We start from the raw sequence: 22932 nt of genomic DNA on the forward strand, positions 1-22932 counted from the left end.
GCACCGCCTCTCTGGGCAACCTGTGCCACTGCCTCACCGCCCTTATAAAAATGTTTTTCCTTATGCCCAATCTAAATCTCCCCTCTTTTAGTTCGAAATCGTTTCCCCTTGTCCTGTCACAGCGCTGAAGGTCCCCTTTCAGCTCCCCGTTAAGAGACTGAAGGGCAGCTCTCAGCTCACCTGAGAGCCTTCTCTCCAGGCTGCACGGCCCCAGCTCTCAGCCTGTCCTCGTGGATGTTCCACCCCTGGGACCAGTTTTGTGGCTCTCCTGGACGTGCTCCAACAGATCCACATCTCTCCTTCTGACTCCTGGTCAGAACACAGTGCTCCAGGTGAGGTCTCAGAGCACAGAGCAGAGAGGCAAATCCCATCCCCCACCCTGCTGGCCGTGCTGCTTTGGTTGCAGCCCAGGATGCAGTTGGCTTTCCCAACAGTGAGAACTTGCTGCAAGCTCACATCCAGCTTGCCATCCACCAGTACCCCCAGATCCTTTTCTGCAGTGCTGTGCTCTGTCCTTTCACCCCAGAAAAGAAATGGCTGAAGTAGGTACTTAGCTGCATAGCCATACGATAAGGTTCCCCTAAACCGAATGCTTGAAAAGTGCTCAAATTGCTGGTTGTGTTCCCACTGCCGTTGCTGATAATGATCAATGTAGCTTTAATCCGAGTGTGGCAGGAGCAGGTGGCAGTTAATTGAGGGTTCTTGTACAGATGAGACCTACAAAAGCAGAGAAGACCTAGGGAGAGCTAGGAAAGATGCAAAGAATGTAAGAAAACCTCGTGGTTGATCACCTTTTCTGTAATGAAGTTAACTTTGTCTCAGCATGACTTCAAAATGTGCAGTTTCCATTGCTGACTATGACGGAATGGTATGTTCAGACTCAGTCTTAGAGTATTCATCCCAGTCATGCTAGCATGAGTGTGAGCAACACTCAGTAGCGCTCAGTGTTGTTTTAACCATTTCAGGTCCTTATATTGCAGATAAACGCAACAAATTCTTTAGTTAGAAGCAGGCCTTTAAGGAAAACTGAATGCAAAATATTCTGAAAACATACTGGAGGTGGGAGCAGAATATATACAGTGTATTCCACAAAGAAATGGACATTTTTGGAAGGTCACAGACAAATTCCTATAACCTTAACCAACACTACTTTGAATTTCAATTAGTTATACTTTTGTTGCAGCTCAGATTTTAAAAACTGCTTTCTTTCCCTTTCCTTCCTTCCCTTTCCTTCCTTCCCTTCCCTTTCCTTCCTTCCCTTCCCTTTCCTTCCTTCCCTTCCCTTTCCTTCCTTCCCTTCCCTTTCCTTCCTTACCTTTCCTTCCTTCCCTTCCCTTCCTTCCCTTCCCTTTCCTTCCTTCCCTTCCCTTTCCTTCCCTTCCCTTTCCTTCCTTCCCTTCCCTTTCCTTTCCTTCCCTTCCCTTTCCTTCCTTCCCTTCCCTTTCCTTCCTTCCCTTCCCTTTCCTTCCTTCCCTTCCCTTCCCTTCCTTCCCTTCCCTTTCCTTCCTTCCCTTTCCTTCCTTCCCTTTCCTTCCTCCCTTTTTCACCCTTCCTTCCCTTTCTTTCTTTTCCTCTACAACATTTCTATATACACTGCCATGGGAAAGGTTACACAGAGACATTCCAGAATGCACATGCCTTATGTACACTTGTACAGTCATGTTTCTTTAACCACTACACTTTATGCATTTAATAATTTTCGTTTTTCTTTTACACTTTAATAAATCTCTCCTTACACTTTGATTTATATACAACTGCAGTTGGTGTGCAACCTGTGCAACATGGTCTAGGGTGCTGCTTTGGCAGGGGGTTTGGACTCCATGATCTCTATAGAGGTCTCTTCCAACCCCTACAATTCTGTGATTCTGTATTTCAATTCTATTTGGTATTTCCCACACCTGTGTTTTTGCATTAAAAAAAAAGTACATGAACAGCCCTAGATTGAAGCAGTAGAAATGTAATGACAGCAGAGAGCTTGCTGTCATCATTTTCTATCTGTGCTCTTCCTGGGAAATTGGATGGAATAAAATTACCACAGTATTTTCTTAAAGTGTGAGTTTTATTTCGTTTTTCTAGTTTCACCTGGCCAGTTGTAATGGCAATGCCAATCAATATAAATAAGAAATTCAAACACCACATTTAAGTAGGATAAAACAGAGCAGTGTGTAATCTAAACCTCTGTGCATATTTTTAGCTGATGAGACTACATCTCCCAGCACACAAATCCTCATTTTTCCTTTAGCTGTAGACTGAGATGGGGAACAGATAACTGGGACATGTAGTCACCAGAAGCCTTGGCTCCACTGTCAAGCAGGGAGTAACAAGAATAATTGTAAAATGCTTCCCATGTTGCATTATGAATCATGTCTGGATTACTGAGAACTGTTATTTCATTGTCTAGAACAAGGACCTTTGCTTAGCTTTAAGAAAACGTTTAAAGTGACACGCTGCTCCACTGTGTATTTTTAGAGAATATTTTTCTGCTTCCTGTTACAACTTCAGAAAGTATTTAAAAGTCAGTATTTATCATTTTCCAAGAATATTTGTTAAGATCTTTGTATCTAAATAGGTATTTACCACATATCCACACTTGATTACTGCAGACAGGAAGATAATTTTCTCCAGTATATACCCCAAAACTTGAAAAGTCCACGTTTTGTTCAGTAAGGTTGCTCACTATGACATAATTCCATAGAAAACAAGCGGGAGACTACAATTGCTGCTGGGACCAATATGGCAATTTAACTTCTTCTGGGAAACAGCTTCATTGTAATGATGTTTTCTGTATGACTGCAGAAGTTGATGTTGCCCACTGTTGCATTTCATTCTTTTAGCTTTAAGACCAGTTGTTCTTAGGGTTAAACATTTGGTATTACAATGTGTATCATGATTTGCCTGCGTGTTCTTTAGAGAAGGGGTAGTTAGTGCTAATATTAACTGTCATGTCCAGGATTTCTTGATCCCTCAGTGAAAAAGACACACTCTTTTCAGTGTTGTGGAGTCATGGAATGGTTTGGGTTGGAAGGGACCTTTAGGATCATGCAGTTCCAGCCCACTGCTGTAGGCAGGGACAGCTCCCTGCAGAGCAGCCTGCTCACAGCCCCATCCAGCCTGTCTAAATCTACTATTATCCAGTTTAAAGCCATTTCCCCTCATCCTGTTGCTACAAGCCCTTATGAAAATACCCTCCCTAGATTTCCTGTAGGCCTACATTGTAGTTATCACAAAGGCCAGGAAAAACAGAGCCTTCTTGTTTCAGCTTCTCTTGGTTATCTTCCCTGTTTCTCCTAGAATCTGCAATGAATATTTGACATAGATGGCAAATAACATATTGGAAGTTACTTTGCAGCCTAAACAGCTAACAGACTCTGGATTTTTGTTTAGTTTGGAATAGGATTTATATTAATAATTCTCATCTAAATATTAAACAAATAGGTGAACTATTGTCCAGGCTGTCTTGAATCAGTGGAGGAAATCAGGTACATGCAGATAATCATTCTCCCCATGCTTACCCTGCTGTCTAAAGCAGGTTGAACAGTTTGCCTGGTGAAGGTGACTTTTCTCCCCCACAGTTTCTCTGAAAGCAGAAGAAGCTGAGATGACAACCTAGACAAGACTCATAAAATTTTTGATGGCTCAAATTAATTATTTACCCATGGGGCTTAGAGGTTGTTGTAAATCTGTATGTAAATCTGCATACTAATATGTAAAGCTTGTAATACTGTGATCTTGAACTTGCCAGATACTTACACTTGGCCCTACCTCAGCTCTTCTCCAGTGGGCTCTGCCTATTTTTAGAATCTAAAAGGCAGCAGGATGACTGTGCTGCAGACTGGATGTCTTCTTAGTACTACTGCTGCAACACCCTGGCATAATGACATCTGTAGGTACCTGCTCAGGCAGCTGTGCTATTGGGAACTCCATAAAATGCCAGTACTGAAGTAATGATTAATAGTCAGATGATGTTTAAGTCATTGGATGCACACTGTTCTGTATACAAATGGAAGTTATTTGAAAGATGTTACAAAGACTTCGAATGTTTGAAAAGCACGGTGTACAAAAGTCCTGTGTTCTCAAAGTGCAGCAGTTCTGATATGCTGATTCTTGTAGGGAACTAAACAAACTGCCACACTTTGCCTTCTCAGAAAAATAATTACACTCTCATGATAGTTTTTTTTTTTTTTGTAAACTTGTATTTTGCAGACTACAAAATCATTAGGGCATTATGATGTGGTTTTCTGATTCTAGCTTAACAGAAAGAAAGCAATTCTCACTGATTCTGTTGTTCTACTGAGAATTTACTGATGGCAGTAACACACTGTTCTGGAAAATCAGCCAAAGCAAAGCACAGTAAGACCCAAATATCAACAGAGGGAAAACCATTTTTAGATTGAAAATTACTATTTAGGTTTATTCTAGAATATTGTTACTATTTTTCTCTCCTTTTTCTTTTCCCTCCAAATCTTCATATTCTATCTGTAGATTTCTCATGTGTCCATGCTCATTAGATATCACATTGTCAATGTTATTCCAAATACAATTAAGAAGTGTATTTTTTGTATCTTTTCCATTTTAGCTACGGATCAGTGCCTACTCCCCACTAAGGCAGATCTGGGCTAATATGTCAGAACTGTGCTAGGAGGATTGTGTTGAGGCATGGAGTGTGGTTTAGTTTTCCCAACAAAACTTGGGAATGAAAAGCTTGGAAGCTATGGGCTTGTGCAGGAAACCTTTGTAACAAAGATTTGCTCTTGAAGATTGTAATCCAGTTGAACCTTTAGAAAGGTTTTTTTTGGTGAAAAATGGGAAAATATCATACCTCCATTACTCCAAAAACACGAAATTTACACAAAAAACAATAACAGCTCCTTCTACCTATAGCCAAACTCCACCAAAGAACTGGTGTTCAGCAAATGGTGCTTGTATGAAATTGGGAAACTAAGAAATAACGTTGCTGCAGTCTGCAAGCATTTTAAAGAAACTGTTTTGTATTTTTTTTTTTAGTAAAAAACAAACTCAAGACTCAATTTATTCTTGTATTTTCTCCCTCCTTTTTCAATCTTGGCTGCTTCAGTGGTTGGAATGAAAAACAGAATCCAAACCTGCTCTATGAATAGGGACAAAATAGATCTATTTGTCATCTGAAGAAGTTCTGGGAAGGCAGACCAACATACACCAATTCATTTTGGCCACTCTGTGTCTTCCACATTCGCAATAGTAGGATGTAAATGGTCTCCTTGAGATCATCTTCATTACATTTCATTACGGAAACTGTGAAATGGCTTGAAGTGACCTTGGTAAAAAAAACTCCAATTGATTTGAAGAGTACTAAATTCTCACATGATAGGACTCCAGCACAGATGATTTCCTCCAGTTCTTTCCAGTCTGGAGGGGTCATGCTTTATTGAATCTTCATTTGTCAGTGGTGAACATGTACAAGACTTTTTGTTAGTTGCTGAAAGTTTGATTTTCTTGAGATACAGATTAAAAAAAAAGACAAACTTTGAGTTACAGAACAATCAATATTTTATCAGCTAGGCTTTAGGCCATTTCATCTATTGGATAGTTCTTCTGTTTTTAAAATGTAAGGGTATATGTAAGTTGTTGTTTTCATTTGCTATTAGTAGTCCATGCCTGTATCCTTGCTGAAGTCAGTACAAAGCTTCCATTGACCTCAGTGTTGCAGGATCAAACCCCTCAGTCATTAGCATGTTGTAAAAATGGCTGTTGTCCCCAATTTCAATGGGCCTGGATACAATTGTTAGTTGTTTAACCTAAAAATTAGCTTAGCAATTATGGCTGAAACTACATGTCAGACTGCTGATACATAGGAATACATCATACTGAGTCATCAGGAATCTTATGATGCCCTTAGACTTCTATAATTATTAACATTCAGGCAAGAGATTCTGAAATTCAATAAAGACTGGAATTTCCAGGTGAGTAGGAGATTCATACTCTGTGAACTCCATTTTTTGTGTTACTAGTCCTTCTGTTCCTTAAACAGAAGTATTTCGTTGCCTTCTGTACACAACCAAAAAACTTCCTGCCTTCATTCACATAGATCTGTCCAATCAGTTGAACCTTTTAACTAACATCACAATTTGAGGCATAGCTGAGAGTTCCCCCCCCCCCCCCCCCGTGTGTTTTAATTAACTGCACTAAAATGCAGCAGATCTAAAGCCAATGTGTCAGAACTGAATAGCCAAGGTTTGGAGTCTCTGAAATATGAACTGTTTAGTGTTTTGCAAAATAGATTTTGCATAGTACCAAGGATTCTGAAGAAGGTTTAGAGGATAATCTGATTCTTGCCACTTAAACTCCTTTTTAACTGATAGCATAACTAAGGTTTAAATTTAGTTTCATTACATAGGCATAGCTATAGTATGTCTGTAAGAAGTAAGACTTCTCATACTTACTGGCGTAACGGACATGATAAAAATGGATATGAGATCAAAGCCAGATGTGATGATGACTTCTGTTACTATCAGATTCTAGCATTTTTATGACCACCCCCAGCCTTGTGCCAGTGTTGTACTTCTTTGAGACAGAGCAGGACGAAATATTAGCAAAGCAATAAAGGCAATTACTAACAAATAAACCCACAATTCCATGTTGTTCAGTTCAAGCTCAGTTTCAGGTGAAACCTATCAGAAAAGGAAGATCTCATAAGACAGGACACATTAGTTTATGTTCTTTCATAAAGCATTTAAGATATCTACTGCAAATAATGTGGTGCAGTTTCATATCAAAGTAGTACTCAACATATGGATGGTACACAGAGACAATCCGAGTCTCCATCCTGCTCAGAATGGTATTCTTCCTTCTTGGGGAATTTCAGTTCACCCAATAGATTAGGAGTCTGACTACTTCTTAAGAGATTTTGTAATCTGATTTTTAGATGTTTGAAATACAATTGTTTTCTTGCCTGTTTTCATTAATTGCCGTGTATCATCTATGTATTTACTTAAATATAACTCAAATACATACCTATCTATGTATATAAAAATATGAAAGACTATACTGCATTTTTATAATAGCTTTCTTTTAAAACTTCTGTAGATTCCTAGCCAATCGAATAACTGACTAGTAGCTGACATTTATCATGTCATATTCTAATTCCTCCCTTGTGCTGTTTTGCTCTGGTCTATGTTCAAAATAAGCAACATAAATCATGGTAAGAGACAAGATACAGAAGAGGCAAAAAGCTTGTCTGACAACAATGGGGAAAATGATTAGGTAAAAATGGGAAAGCACTGGGGATGCTAATTTGTGGTACTCAGCTGAATTCTGGATTGGAATCATTCGCTCACTCCACAGAGGTCCCAGGATTGCCATCCTATGACAAATTTCAATTAATTACGGACACTGTTTCAACATGACCTGAGCTGAACTCAAGTTAGAGGGGTGGCTTGTTACCAGTAACAGTGAGCAACCTAGGTATTTTCCTGCAAGTGCAAACTGAAAAAACACAGTAACATACCTTCAGAGCACTCAGCAAACACTTAATTCTGCTATTCATTCTCAAGGTAAAATTCATGAACACTCAGTGGTTGTGTAATGTTTCAATCTTTATCTCATCTACCTGCAACAGCAACCTACTGAGTAACCCATAATGAAAAAAATGACACCTTGGTGAAGTTTCTAATGCTGTATTCAAAAATATAACTTAGGATCTTTTCTGAAACAAACCTCACAAGTGTTGAAGTTGATTCAATGCCTTTCAAGATAAACTAAAGATTCCCACTGACTTCAGTGTGTCTGGATTAAGTTTCAATTTCTTATTTGCCCGGGGAAGCAATAGTATTGTCAAAATGATTTTCATCACTCTAAATTGGATTAACAATACAGGGGTCATTTAGCATGAAATCAAAGAATTTTGTTTGGAAGAGATTTCTGGAGGCCTTCTTGGAGGGAGTCTGACCCCCTCAGCTAGAGGCAGATTCTACAAGATGAGGTTGCTGAGGTCTTTGTCCATCTGAGGTCTGAGTACCTTGGAGGTTAGAAATCCCACCTCTCTAGGTACATGTTTCAGTGCTTCCAGACAGAGTTTACTGTGTTGTGATTTTTGTCCACTGCCTCTCATATCTTATCACTATGTATTTCTGAGAAGAGTCTGGCTTTGTCTTCTCTGTATCCTCCTGCCACGTAGTTGAAGACAGCAGTAAGATCTGCCATTATCTTTCTCACAGCTGAAGAAAGTCAGCTCTCTAAGTCTGTCTTCACCATGGCGCTCATCCACTGCACTTTCTCCTGTTTGCTGAAGAAAGTACTTACTCAGGAAGGAGAGCAGGAGACTGCTTACATAACTTTTATTAAGGTTAGTATCTTGCCCCTGTCTCCTAAAATGCTTTTTAACTTCACTTAAAAACTTAACTATTCAAAAGATGTTACTATCTTTTGTGACTCTATTGACCATTGATCCTCTCTGGGTTGAGACCTGTGCTGCCCTACACAGAAGACTGATGGACCTACAACAAAGCACCACATCACTTGCTCTGAAGCTTAATGTCAAGTAGAGGTTGAATTGGTTGAACTCAGAAAGTGGAATAGTGGTAAAATATTCATCAGATTATATGTACATCTTGGATTTACATTCCTATAGATCTCAATCAAAGCTTCTTGCAGGATAGCATCCTATACACCACCAGAGAGGAACAGTGTCATCTTCCTGGCATCACATCCACGTGATCCTGGGCAGCACAGGGACATTTTAGATGTTGGTACTAGTTAGAGCAGTTTTAGAACTAGCTTTCTATTGGTTTCGTTTACAGAAATGACTGTTGGGAGTACTGGGTACACTAAACTCATCTTCTCCCAGCACTAAAGTCCTATTCTTCAGTGGGTTCACAAAGTGCAGTGCTCCAGTTTGATTCTCTGACATCCAAGGATTCTCAGATAAATTAGATCAACTCTCCATTTCATTGTCTCACTGGAATAGAAGCTATTTATCCACTGCATTTCTTTTGCTCTTTAGCTCCTTAGAAGTTTTAGTAGTCTTTCACAGTCAGTACCTTTGCTTTTTGCTCAACAGGATACACAGAGAAAAAAAGCCCACAGATAGCATGTACTTCAGGAGCTCCTTACATAATGCCTTCATTAAAATTAAAATACCAGTCACAGGTTTCTACAAAGAGCCAAGTCTGACTGTGATCAATTTTTTAGGCCATGTTCACATCTGAACTTTTTGCCTTAGAAATTCCACAGGTTCACATGCATCATTATGCAATTATTTTCTTGTATTCATTAGGGAAACACACCAAAACCTAGCCCTAAAGCTGATTATTTATTCTGTTAGTAAAAGGTCTAGAAACACAAATCTGTTTTCTGTTTTTTAAATTTATCTTCTATTTATTTTTGGTCTTAAAAGCCATTGTTGTTTATGAAGATTCTCTTGATACTTTCTGTTTTGCTCTGAGAAGGCCAGCAGAGGGTGCCTGAGTAAGATACAAACCCCATTCCCAGACTTTTTCTGAAATCTGAATATAGAAAGGTAAAAAAGACACAAACTTATTTAGTGCTCTATTAAAACCAAAAAATTAATGAAAATAGAAGGAAAAATTGGCCATGAAAATTGCGCAGCTGTCAAGAAAGTAGCACTAGATTCAGGAAAAAATACTGATTTTGATTAGGTAAAAGAGTTTTGGTTATCTGATCCAGTCACTGGCTAATAGTTACTAAAGAATAGGTTCCCTGAACCATCTGTTTGTGAGATTTGGAAGGCATTCTCAAATGCTAGCTGTAGTGCACTTTAATGATAAGCTTAACCATAGCTGCCTCTGTGTAAGGAGATAGAAGAAATCTTTCAGTGCAGGACTCATAGGTTCATTAGGTTGGAAAGGACCAACAAGATCATCCAGTCCAACCATCCTCCTATCACTATCCCTACCCAACTGCTAAATCCAATCCCTTAGCACCTCATCTAAACGCTTCTTGAACAGCACTAGGGATGGTGCCTCACCCACCTCCCTAGGCAGGCCATCCCAGTGCCTGACCACTCTTTCAGAGAAAAAATGCTTCCTCAGGTCTAATCTAAATCTTCCCCGGCGCAACTTGTGGCCATTCCCTCTCGTCCTGTCATTATTTATCAGGGAGAAGAGGCCCACCCCCCCTCACCACAACCCCCCTTCAGGAAGTGGTAGAGTGCAATAAGGTCTCCTCTGAGCCTCCTCTTCTCCAGACTGAACAATCCCAGCTCCCTCAGCCGCTCCTCATAAGACTTGTGCTCCAGGCCCCTCACCAGTTTTGTTGCCCTTCTCTGAACACGCTCCAGGGCCTCAATGTCCTTCTTGTAGTGAGGGGCCCAAAACTGAACACAGTACTCGAGGTGCGGCCGTACCAGAGCTGAGTACAGGGGGATGATCACCTCCCTGCTCCTGCTGGCTGCACTATTTCTAATCCAGGCCAGGATGCTGTTGGCCTTCTTAGCCACCTGGGCACACTGCCAGCTCATGTCGAGCCAAGCATCAACCAACACCCCCAGGTCCTTTTCCTCTCTATATCCTTCAAGCCATTCTGCCCCAAGCCTATACACTCTCTTCTTATGCTTCCTGGCCACCCCACAATAGGGTTTGCTTCTGTTAACTACAGCAGGCTGCTCAGAAAGACTGAGCTCTGCAGAATCTGCCCCTTTTGGGCACCATAGGTGTTTCTTCCTGCCATCTCTCACTTAATGTTAAATATTGCAATAGAGAAAGCTTTCACTACAACATAGTGGTTGTAGGGTGAATAACCTGAAAGAACAGTAGCCATAGAAAATAATGGAGGTGGATGGTATATTTTGTATGGCTTACCCAGATGGTATACAAACAGCCAGTAAATAAAGAAAGGCTTACCTATTGCTGATGGTCAAGGCTCACCCAGAACTCCACAAGAGAGGGATCTCCAACAAAAGAACCATCCCCAGTGGTGGTCAGCCCTTAAATGGGGTCTGGGAGAGGTGGAGCCAGATCTACCCCTTCTTTTCACACAGATGCATTGCCTTCACCTGTGCTCCTGCAGCTGACTCAGTGCTCACCTCAGGTGATGAGTCAGTGGTTCAGGCCATGATTCAACAGTTCCCATACACTCCACCCCTTCACGACACGAACCACTGATCAAATAACTATAGGGTGAGCCCTCCTTAATACAGAGAACCAATACATTGCGATGATTATATAATTGCCCGTTGCAGTGCACATCGATGCAATCCAGGTTGAGTGATGTTTGGCGTATGGCTAGTGTTCATCCTTGGGCCACTGCTCAGTGGTGTTTACTGGAAGCCCACGGTCACGTGGTGCAGGTTCATCCTATGCTTCATCAGTCCCAGGCAGAACATCACCGACTGTTACACACGATTTTACAGCAACTCTGGAACACTTCAGCAGTATTTTGTTCTTTCTGGGGATTCTGAAAACTTAGACTCACAGGGAGTAATATAGGTGTTTCAAGGGTACCAAGAGGGGAACATCTGCCCTCCAGGGTAAGATACAGGCCGTATTCCTATCTTGGGTCAACACTTCAGCTTGTACAGGGGTATGCCCTGGCCGCCTGTGCCAAACCTTTTGGCCAGATGTCTGTGGCTGCACAACTATATCAGGCACCAAAGGGGGTGTCCTGATCTGCCACAGAGACATGATAGGGGTCCCCTTAGCAATAAAGGCTGGAGTGTTGATCACGATTTCAGTAGGCCATGTACCAATTACTGGAGGGACTACTGAACCCCCCACCTCCGGTAATCTCCCCCAAGGTGCAAGTAGGCCGCACCATCATGGTCCTACCTGCACCTTCCAGGGCCATCTTATTTTATTGGTACCTGGTTTTAGGTCCTCAGGAGCAGGGAGCAGAAGATTGTTCTCACGGCCAATCTGAGGTCTCACCTCATTATCGGTGCCCGTAATTTGGATCCTAAGTGGGGAGGCCCATGTTGTCTGTAACATTTTCAAGGCACTGGGTCTGCCGTCTCTAGGTCTTTCATTCAGGTCCTGCAGGGTCTTGTGGAGTCTCTTTGTCCACCCCTGCAGGGACTGAGAGTCTCTCTTCAGGGCAGCCTTGACAATACCATTGTAACGTTCGATAAGGCCTGCCCCCGTTGGATTGTATGGCAGGTGGAATCGCCACTTAATATTATTTTCTTCTGCCCAGTGTTGTATCATTGCACCCATGAAATGACTTCCTTGGTCGCTCTTGATCACTTGCAGTGTCCCGTAGGCAGCCATCAGCCTTGTGAGTGCCTTTATAGTGTATGCCTGGTTGGCTTTTGGTACTGGATAGGCCTGCATTAGCCCACTCGCGGTGTTGACACAGGTTAGGGCATATCTCGCCACCTCAGACCGAGGGAGGGGCCCAATATAAATCAACCTGCCACCTCTGTAGAGGATTGTGTCCTCTAGCAAGATGGGCTGTAGTCTCAGGCAATGACCTCGGTCTTATCTTAGAGCAGGCGTCACAGTCTCAGCATGCTTGAGCGATGTCTGATAGTTGTACGGGCAGTCCCCACACTTCAGTGGCTGCCCACATGGTCTTCTGCCCAGCATGCCGCAGCTTTTGATGTAGCCAGTGAGCGATATTCTCAGATGGTGAGTTCTCAACCCATGTAACTCGGGCCAGTGTGTCGGCTTCATCATTTCCTGGTGACTGTAGGGGTTGATGACCAGAAACATGGTAGACACGTACAGTTCTGCGTTTGACTGTATTCCATATGTCTAACCACATATCTTTGCCCCAGACCAGTTGGGAGTGGATAGTCCAATCCTGGGTGGCCCACTGTGCGATCCAAAGAGTGAGCCCCCAATACACAGCCCAACTATCTGTGCAAATATTCAGGATACCATCATCAGGTTCTTTGGTTATAACCATCCACACCGCCCGCAGCTCTGCCCACTGGCTGCTTTGACCATCCCCCTCTTCGAACCATATTATGTCTGTGGCAGGATGGTACGCTACTGCTCTCCACTTACTTGGGTTGCCCTTGCTGGATCCATCCGTGTACCAGGCATCTTCAGGAATGTGATATTTTCCTTCTTGGACGGAACTCTTCCGTGGTGGAGCAACCAAAGTTTTTTTTGGTGCATCACTGTGATATGTTACTGGACCAAGAATCTTCTGGAGCTCTTCTTTCAATGGTGAGGAAGACAGACTACTCCTCTGACTGAGATAGGCGACCCATTGTGCCACCGTCTGTGCCTGGGCCACCCCTGTCTTAGGAAGGTGGGTCAGATCTCTTACCCACCCCTGAATTGGCAGAGTGGTCTTGACTATAACTTCGGCCGTTTGGGTTATTGGCTCTACCGCTTGTAATGCAGAATAGGCAGCCAATAACTGTTTTTCAATCATACTCTGTCTTTCCTCTGCTCCATGCCACACCTGAGACCAGAAAGCAATGGGGGAGCTCTATGCAGCCACGTGCCACTGAGTCTGGAGTTGGAGGTACTTCGTGCAGCGGATGGATGACATCTTTCTCTACCTGCGCTGCTGCTTGGAGGAGAAACGTCTGGACCACTTCTTCATAGGAAATGAGGCAGTGCCTGAAGAGATTATCTTGCCACGGGAATTCCGAGTGTCCCGACCGCCCAACCTGTTCCAGCACCTGGCACAGGATCCAGACAAACACGAGCAGGCGCTGTATGAGATGCAGCAGCTGAAAGATCGGTTCACAACTCTGCTGATCTACAGGAAAGGACTGCGTGAGGTGTGTCTGTGAGAGCAGATGACAGAGCTGCTGCACGAGGTGGAGCAGAGTGACCAGGACCACAGCAGGATGGGCATGCGAGCCCTGCTCTACGCTGTGTTGCCGTGCTGGACGATCATGAGTGTTCTTTGTGTTTTGGGACTTCTGTTTTTGTTCGTGTGAAAGATGCAGGAAGAGCTCCAGGAGGTTCAAGACAACAGTGATGAGGAGAGCTCCAGCAGAGAGGAGGAGCAACAGGAGGAGCAGCATTCGGTGGAACAGGAAGATAAACAATCAATTTTCCTTCCAGAGACTTTCTGGCCAATTCAACACCAAATAGCCGACTGAGAAGAGATGCTCTTTGTTGTTGGTAAAGTTTTTGGAAGAGCACTGGTTCCATGACAGACATCAACAGAGCAGCACTTGTGAATGGCCTCCACTGGACTGTTCATCATAGCCCTCTGGCTGTGACCTTCCAGCCAATTCTTCATCCACCAAATAGTCAAGCCTTCAAACCATCCCTCTCTCATTTACAGGTGAGGATGTGGCCATATGGGCGAATTGTATGGGCTATGTGCAGGTGTTGTAATGCCTGCTTTTTCTAGTGCCTGCACCATCCTTGATATTTCATCTTGTCCCCCCGGGAATCTATACTGTCTTACATTAGTAATCTGGTGCAGTTTCAGTAAACAAATGGGCTCATGTTTCGCATGGCCCCTCAATATTGTCTGTATCACTCAAATACCAATGTACCTCTGCCAAAGTCTGAACTCTCCCACAGTCGTCTGGAGAGCCAGACCCCATAAAATGTCTATGCCCAAGATGTATTCTGGGACTGAGGCAATCAACACTTGATACTCCCAGGGTGGGAGACGCCCAAACCCCAATTTCAACCCTGTTTGGGTGACCGGAATGGTCTGTCCCCCAAACCCACCAATCATCACTCTATTACCCTTAAATTTGGATTGTTCTCTCTCTATATAATCAATGTTTCTGCACCAGTGTCTACTAAAGCCATTACTCTTCGCACAACTGTTTCTAACCAAAATATTGACAGTTCTACATAGGGCCTCCGGTCCCATCTGGAGGCCCTAAGGGAACCAGTATTCCTTGTCACTCCATGAATTTTGCCAGATCGAGATCTTTTACCACAGGTGGCTCAGGCATTGTAGCCTGAGACATCTGTGGAGGCTTTTTCCTCCTATTTGGTACTATAAAATCAGCTAAGTTCCGGGTTATAGTGGTTCAGGCTGTGATTCAACAGTTCCCATACATCTACCTAAAGTGAACCAGAGAAGGATGCAGTTAATTAAACCAGTAGAGAACTTTGTGTATTTGAACAGATTAGAATATGGATGTTAACGTCATCAGAACTTGAGACAGCTTGTTTGTGTAATTGCATATGGATTTAAAGACCCAACTCTAGGCAGTGTGTATAAAATTCTGATTGCTATTTTTTCTTTCCTTCCCTGCCAGCCATTACTTAACTGAGATAATTTCACATAGTCTCGATCTGTCACCATGGCAGAGCCTATCTATTCAAGTGACTATTAAGACAATCAGAAAGCTCTGCGAGTCTTTTATTGCAAATCTAGAAAAAAACCCAACAAAGTATCACTTTGGTAATAGATCAAAATTCTTTCTGTTTCAGAAATACAGCCAACTTCTAACTGCATCTTGTCGTAAACTGTAGAACTTGTCTTGATTACCTGAACCTAAGTAATATATAATTAACTGCTGTAAAACTGATTCTTAAAATTAAACTGCTTAATCATACTACTGTTACAGGGCTGAAAAAAAAAAACAACCAACATATACTTCACAGAGTAAGTCCAACAGAAACCAAAGACATGTAAGTGCGTGCATATTGTTCAAAGCATAGTTAAGTGCTTTGCTGAGTAAGGGTGGTTTGAAACAGATGCTGAAGTGCCTTGCCAGCTATGGTTTAAATAATACCCATCCATGAATGGATGTCCTTCCCATAATGCTCTGTTTGCAACATGTCCATTGGTACTCTCTGGCCTCCACAGGAGGAGGAGGATTTATAGGAGACTGGCGTATCACTCACTCATTCCTATTGGAAAGCTGACACTTGCACATTTTATGCACTTTTTGAGCTGCTTAGTCTCCAGCACTGAAAGCACAACATCCATCTTACTTCTGCTGAAGTCAGTGAAAACCCTGAAGATGGATGTCGATCCAAACTTGTAATGGCACAAGGAAAAATATACACATGCTGCAAGAATATTAGTATCTACAGCATGAATAACCACTTTCTGTAACAGTATCATTGAGAAAAAACAATACAGTAAAATCAGTGTGAGAAATGACAGGATTCTGGGCACCTGGAACTATGTAAGAAATCTGTTTACATTCTGACACATCTAATGTGCATATTTTTAAGCTTATATATGATGTCTACGCACTGCCTAACTTTGCTTTAAAATTTGATTAATTTTTGATGCTACTTCTGAAAATCATTCCACTCACGTCTGGGTATGGGTTACAATATCGCTATTTGCAAATAGAACTAGAGTATGAAATTATTATAGTTCACACATCTTAAAAGTTCTAGTGTGGTGGGCAGATAAATTTTAAGACAAATCTCATCTTTTCTTAATGTTGAATTCTTCTCATACTCTTTCTGTTCCTAACAGTTCAAATGCTATCAATATTGCCACACAGAAAAAGCTGTGTAGGTATTAAATAAAAAGCCCTACCAAAATAGGTCTAATTAGGATCACAAAACGGAAGAGGACTAGTAGAGTCTGTTTTCAGTCTACTGACGCATTTTTAATTTAGTAGCATTACTAGTACTGTATATTCTTTAATGGAGATCCCTTGAGATTTTGTATCACTGCACTAAGGCACAAGATATTCATAATACTTCATGACTGCAGAATACATATAAATAAATAGAAAAAGCAACCTAGACAAATATGTATTTCTGTTTTATTGCTTAGGAGACTATCTGCATCTTATTTTATTCTTGTTTCCATTGTTGCCAGTATCACCAGTATAACTTTCAGGAATATTGCACACTGGCATGCTAGGTTCAGACATCAATTGAATTGTTATCTGCTGCCACAGAGTCAACAGGGGGATTCTCGCCAAGGTTAGCAGCAGGGTATGGAGCAAGACTGTGACCTCCTAAAGAGGTAACTATGCTGTTTCCAGAGCCATGTACTTCAGCCTTGCATTTGGCACACTTGAGCACTTACAGGGTGTACACAGTCAAAAGGGTAACACACCCCAGACAGTGGTGGACCCTCTCCCATCCCATAGTTGAACAGAGGGAGCCAATCTGAAAGGAGGAATGGAAACATGTCCCAGTTCAGCAACGCAGGCAACCCCTATCCGGTCCTACCACAGATCCCCAGGTGCCTCAATGTAATAGATTTGAGGCCTTTGAACCTGAGGGAAAGGTGAGTGAGGATGCAGTGGGAGGTCTATCTGCAAACTTCTCTAGGGTGAGGAGGTGAATTCTACCTCCGGCCTGGCCTCGGGGCCTTCCTGCATCGGGGCACACAGCACTCTCAGCCACCCCTAGGCCGCTGGCTGGGGCCTACAGGGCCCTTGGGATCCCTGGGGGAGCAGCCATTGGCTTCTGAGAGTTACATCGCTGTCCCACCAACAGCCGTTGGCTGCTGTCAGTTACACTGCTGTCCAGCTGACAGCCGTTGGCATTCATCAGTTACACTGCTGTCCAGCCGACAGCCGTTGTGGTCCATCAGAGCCAGAGAATCAGGGATTAGGAGAATCACAGATTCACAGACATGGCAACGGTGCCCCAGGGGCAGCTGTAGGCCCCGCGGCCGCGGTGCCAGCTCCCCGTCGGCTTCCTCCTGAGGTTGCTGCAGCTGTGCAAATGGAATCCCCTTCTCTCACCTGTCGAGATGCCAGTGGGAGACATGCTGTGCTTCCTGCAGTGCTCTGAGGACGAGCTCCATCCAGGTGCTGGATGCCTTCAGAGCTGTCCGCGTGGAGGCAGTTTGGGTACCGCAAAGGTTAGGGAGCATCTTCCTGAGCAGCCAGGAGGCAGAGGCCGACGTTACAGTCAGCACAAGGAGGCCGCAGAGCCCTTCAGGCACGTGATGCTTGACATGACGGTTTGTATGTAAAATAGCTGCAGCTGTGCACCCGTATCCTGGTGGCCACTGGCATTTCTACGTATGCCGCGACAGTCCAGCCTCCAGGCTTGCCTGGGCCACATGGAGTGAAGAGGAGTTGTCTTGGGCCGCACAGAAAGTGTAGATCAGGAACAAAACTTGGCTTTTATGAATATATTATTTATTAAAAGGTAATAAGCAACAACAAAGACTGTAAAACCAGCGGTACACGTGACCTCGTCTTGCGGGAGATAAAGCATCAGCTTCCGGCTCCACGGCAGTGGCCGCAGTTCTCAGAGAGTTCCCAGGGGGTTCGGCAGACATTGTCCAGAAAGTTTGCTCGCTCCCTGGCAGCTCAGTGCAGCCACGTGCCACTGAACATGGACGCTGCTGGTGCCCCAGAGGACAGCCGAGAGGAACTGATCTGGGTGGGGCCAAAGGGTGGGGCTGGGGCACCTGTGACATCACAGAGGACGCGTCACAATGCGGGGCTTCTATTGGGGCCATCAGCAGGAAGCACTGCTCAACTTTGGCCTGGGCAATCGGGGAGTGCAGCAGCAGGGGGAAGGCTGGGCTGAGCCATGCGCAAGCACCAGCCCGCGAGGGCTTTTCGGAGCCCGCACTGATGGCCTAGTCCTCAGGGGACCCTGTGAGTGGCTCTCTGGGCAGCCAGCGGCAGCGCTGGCCTCAGCCCCTGCTGCCTCCCAGCTCCCTCGCCCCGCTCCTACCTGCCCCAGGGGCTGTGGCTCCTGGCCCAGCCCTCCCAGCCACGAGCAAACTCCCACCCAGCCCCACTGACCTCCACTCTCTCTTTTCTTCCAGATCATGTCTTTGGCATGTGATCTTGTCTTGTTCATGCAAGCACTGCCATGTGTTAGTGACGAGTTGAATGAGGAGACGCTCAAGCGCATGCAGCAGCGTGCAGAGTTTCTGCGAGAGAAGATGACAGAGCTGCTGCAGGAGGTGGAGCAGAGAGAACGGTACCACAGCTGGATGGACATGCAAGCCCTGCTCTTTGCTGTGTTGCCTTTCTGGAAGATCGTGACTGTTCTTTGTGTTTTTGGACTTCTGTTTTGGTTCATATGGAAGATTGAAAGAAAGTTCTGGGCAGATCAAGACAACAGTGAGGAGGAGTGCTCCTGCAGTGACGAGGAGCAAGAGCAGGAGCTGGAGCAAGAGCAAGATGTGGAGGAGGATGTCTTGAAAGAGCAAACGATGAAGGAGGAGGAGGAGGTCTCGAAAGAGCAGGAGATGAACAAGGAGCAGGAGGTCTTGAAAGAGCAAAAGATGAAGGAGGAACAGGAGGTCTTCAAAAAGGAGATGAAGGAGGAGGAGGAAATCTCGAAAGAGCAGGAGATGAATGAGGAGGAGGAGATCTCGAAAGAGCAGGAGATGAAGAAGGAGGAGGAGGTCTCGAAAGAGCAGGAGATGAAGGAGGAGGAGGAGGTCTCGAAAGAGCAGGAGATGAAGAAGGAGGAGGAGGTCTCGAAAGAGCAGAAGATGAAGAAGGAGGAGGAGGTCTCGAAAGAGCAGGAGATGAAGGAGGAGGAGGAGGTCTCGAAAGAGCAGGAGATGAAGGAGGAGGAGGAGGTCTCGAAAGAGCAGGAGATGAAGAAGGAGGAGGAGGTCTCGAAAGAGCAGGAGATGAAGAAGGAGGAGGAGGTCTCGAAAGAGCAGGAGATGAAGGAGGAGGAGGAAATCTCAAAAGAGCAGGAGATGAACGAGGAGCAGGAGGTCCCGAAAGAGCAGGAGATGAAGGAGGAGCAGGAGGTCTCGAAAAAGCAGGAGATGAAGGAGGAGGTCTCAAGAGAGCAGGAGATGAAGAAGGAGGAGGAGGTCTCGAAAGAGCAAACGATGAAGGAGGAGCAGGAGGTCTCGAAAGAGCAGGAGATGAAGGAGGAGGAGGAGGTCTCGAAAAAGCAGGAGATGAAGGAGGAGGAGGAGGTCTCGAAAGAGCAGGAGATGAATGAGGGGGAGGAGGTCTTGATAGAGAAGGAGATGAAGGAGGAGCAGGAGGTCTTGAAAGAGCAAACGATGAAGGAGGAGGAGGAGGTCTCGAAAGAGCAGGAGATGAAGAAGGAGGAGGAAATCTCGAAAGAGCAGGAAATGAACGAGGAGAAGGAGGTCTCAAAAGAGCAGGAGATGAAGGAGGAGGAGGAAATCTCGAAAGAGCAGGAGATGAACGAGGAAGAGGAGGTCTCGAAAGAGCAGGAGATGAAGGAGGAGGAGGAAATCTCGAAAGAGCAGGAGATGAACAAGGAGGAGGAGGTCTCGAAAGAGCAGGAGATGAAGGAGGAGGAGGAAATCTCGAAAGAGCAGGAGATGAACGAGGAGCAGGAGGTCTTGAAAGAGCAGGAGATGAAGGAGGAGGAGGAGGTCTCAAAAGAGCAGGAGATGAAGAAGGAGGAGGAAATCTCGAAAGAGCAGGAGATGAACAAGGAGCAGGAGGTCTTGAAAGAGCAAAAGATGAAGGAGGAACAGGAGGTCTTGAAAAAGGAGATGAAGGAGGAGGAGGTCTCGAAAGAGCAGGAGATGAAGGAGGATGAGGAAATCTCAAAAGAGCAAGAGATGAAGGAGGAGGAGGAAATCTCGAAAGAGCAGGAGATGAAGGAGGAGCAGGAGGTCTTGAAAGAGCAAAAGATGGAGGAGGAGGAGGAGGTCTCCAAAAAGCAGGAGATGGAGGAGGACAAGGTCTCAAAAGAGCAGGAGATGAAGGAGGAGGAGGAGAAGCTGGAAGAGGAGGAGAAGCTGGAAGAGGAGGAGAAGCTGGAAGAGGAGGAGAAGGAGGATGAGCAGCAGCAGGAGCAAGCGGAGGCGGAGGATGTGTTGAAGGAGCAGGAGGAGGAGGAGGAGAAGAAACAGGAGAAGGAGGATAAGGAGGAGGAGGAGAAACAGAAAGAGGATGAGAAGACTGAGGAGGATCAGCAGGAGCAGGAGAAGGATGAGGACAAACAGCAGGAGGATATTTTTTCCGGTGTGGATATGGTCCTGTCGATCCAGAGCCGTCAAGAAAACTGTGAAGAGATCCTCTTGCTGTTTAATGACCTCATTAGTATAATAGAGTATTTTGTAGCAGATACTTTCTTTCCAGTGCCAGCACCCCCCATTGAGATAGACAGCGCTAATGAAGGCCGGCGTCTCCTTGAGGAGGAAATTTTCCTTTGCCTTCTTGTGTCCCTGAATGCTCCGCGTGGGCACATTTTCCACCTGGAACTGCACACCGCTCAAGAGATGCCAGGGAAGAAGTCCCAAATCCGTGTAGAGCTGAAATGCACGTGTGGGTTTGAGCGGAATTTGAAAATGCTGTGCTTCATCCATACCTCTAAGAACAGGCTGAAAAATCAGCAACCCAGCCTGCTAGAGAGCCTCTGCACCGGCTTCTACCTAGATGTGGAGAAGACTGCCTACTGGTTCACAGTGATGATCAAAACTGCCTGGAACTGCTTGCCTCAGTCCGCAATATGCAGATTGAAGGTGATGCAGTCCAGGCGCTCCTGCAAGCTTCAACTGATAGATATCTCTGGAATAACCTCCATAATTGAGATCAAGTTTGGCGTACAGCAAGGCAATACTGACATCTTTCTGAGCAGCGAGGAGACAGAGGCTGCTTATATGCCCAGCACGACCTGGCCACAGACCTGCGCAGTGGCAGAGGCAAAGTTCTTCAAGCATATAGCCGCCCGTGCTGAGGAGGACAATTTCTACCTCAGATATATGCAATTGTGTGCCTATATCCTGCGGGGCTACAACTTTTCCATCTATGAGCTGAAGACAGTGCTCATGCACCTCCTGACTAAGATCCCTATAGAAAGCTGGAGTTGGAAATACTTCGTGCTGCGGATGGACGACATCTTGCGCTACCTGCACTGCTGCTTGGAGGAGAAACGTCTGGACCACTTCTTCATAGGAAATGAGGAGATGCCTGCAGAGATTATCTTGCCACGGGAATTCCGAGTGTCCCGACCGCCCAACCTGTTCCAGCACCTGGCACAGCATCCAGACAGACACGAGCAGGCGCTGTATGAGATGGAGATGCTGCAAAATCGGTTCACAACTCTTCTGACAACGGGGAAATGACAGACTTTCACTTGTCCCACAGCCGAGCATGGGGGACATGGATAAGATGCTGCTCAGTATTGTCATAAACGCTCAAAGTCCAATCTGAGTTTTAGAATATTTTGTTATAATCAAAAGGTGAAAAGTAATAAGCAAGCAGCGCTGGGTGTGCCGGGGAGTCTCTCTCCACCAACGACACCGCAAAGAAAGAAAGAATACCTATTTAAAAGTATAGTTCATACATATTCATCACATTCCAAACTCTGATTTATAGAGAGGATTACACTTAAGGGTTGATTTTCATGTAAATCTTCAAACCTTGAAGGGGAAGAGCCCCTCACTGGTATTTTGTTAGGAGGGGTAGCGATAAGCTTAACACAGCTGGCCCAACACATAAATCAGTAAGGGAGGAGCACCCTTGGCACCATGTGGTCCTTTTCCAAGGATTAGCTTCTCCAAGCTAAGTACCCCAAAAAGGGCCACTGGCCCCATCTTTCGGTGCATTCCAGGCTAATCTTCCAAGGTCTGTGTTAGTTTCACCCCTTGGTGTGAGGAATACGCTTTTTGTTACACGAGACTGGTGTTTGAAATGCAGATAAAGTTCTATCCTTCCATGTCTCACAAGGACATTTTACTCCTTTAAGTAACTTTGTATACCAATTGGAATTAATGCCAGTCCGAAGGTATTGTGTCAGCAGCTTTGACTTTTTATCTTTGACACAAATCACCTTTACATGTTTCACAGTATGCTGAAGGAATTGCTGCTGAATGTTTCCTTCACAGCAAATCCTCAGTGTAGCAGCCATACCCCGTGCCAATGATGACGGTGCCGCGTGGATGCCTGAAACAGAGGCCCTTCCAACCAGCTGGGCAGAGAACACGCGGCCTCTCCGAGAGCGTCCGTTTGCTCCAGGAGCATTGTCCTCTACAAAAACGGGCAATGAACGGCTTGCCTGAAGAAACCCTCTGCCCATATCTCTTTCTCAAAGAAGAAGGGATAGGGTGCTGGCTGCTTGGCTGGGAGAGCAGTCCCTGATTGCAGGGAGAAGATCTGCACGCTCCTCAGCAAACATCCATCAAATGAGCTGTGCGTGTCTGAGTGCTACAGAAGCTCCGGCT

The 22932-nt window shown here is 44.8% G+C and overlaps 2 protein-coding genes across 2 annotated transcripts in view; both read left to right on the forward strand.

The window, feature by feature from the left end:
* The window catches only part of LOC136055817 (dehydrogenase/reductase SDR family member 7-like), a 173176-nt gene that overhangs the window by 144401 nt on the left and 5843 nt on the right, over positions 1-22932 (forward strand). The window lies entirely within an intron of this gene.
* On the forward strand, positions 18628-21887 carry LOC136060843 (inositol 1,4,5-trisphosphate receptor-interacting protein-like 1). The gene is made up of 2 exons (XM_065755642.1): positions 18628-18942; positions 20638-21887. The coding sequence occupies exons 1-2, from the start codon at positions 18667-18669 to the stop codon at positions 21832-21834; spliced, it is 1473 nt and encodes a 490-aa protein (XP_065611714.1). The 5' UTR covers positions 18628-18666; the 3' UTR covers positions 21835-21887.

The sequence above is a fragment of the Cyrtonyx montezumae genome, unplaced genomic scaffold, assembly GCF_038088225.1.
Source record: "Cyrtonyx montezumae isolate F1298 unplaced genomic scaffold, pur_monq_1.0 scaffold_10, whole genome shotgun sequence".
Classification (NCBI taxonomy): domain Eukaryota; kingdom Metazoa; phylum Chordata; class Aves; order Galliformes; family Odontophoridae; genus Cyrtonyx; species Cyrtonyx montezumae.

Bases quoted from the DNA above. Each gene is read 5' to 3' on its own strand.
- LOC136060843 (XM_065755642.1), top strand. From the start codon at position 18,667: ATGCAGCAGCGTGCAGAGTTTCTGCGAGAGAAGATGACAGAGCTGCTG. The intron at 18,943-20,637 runs GTGGAGGAGGAT...GAGGATAAGGAG, and splicing joins AGCTGGAGCAAGAGCAAGAT to GAGGAGGAGAAACAGAAAGA.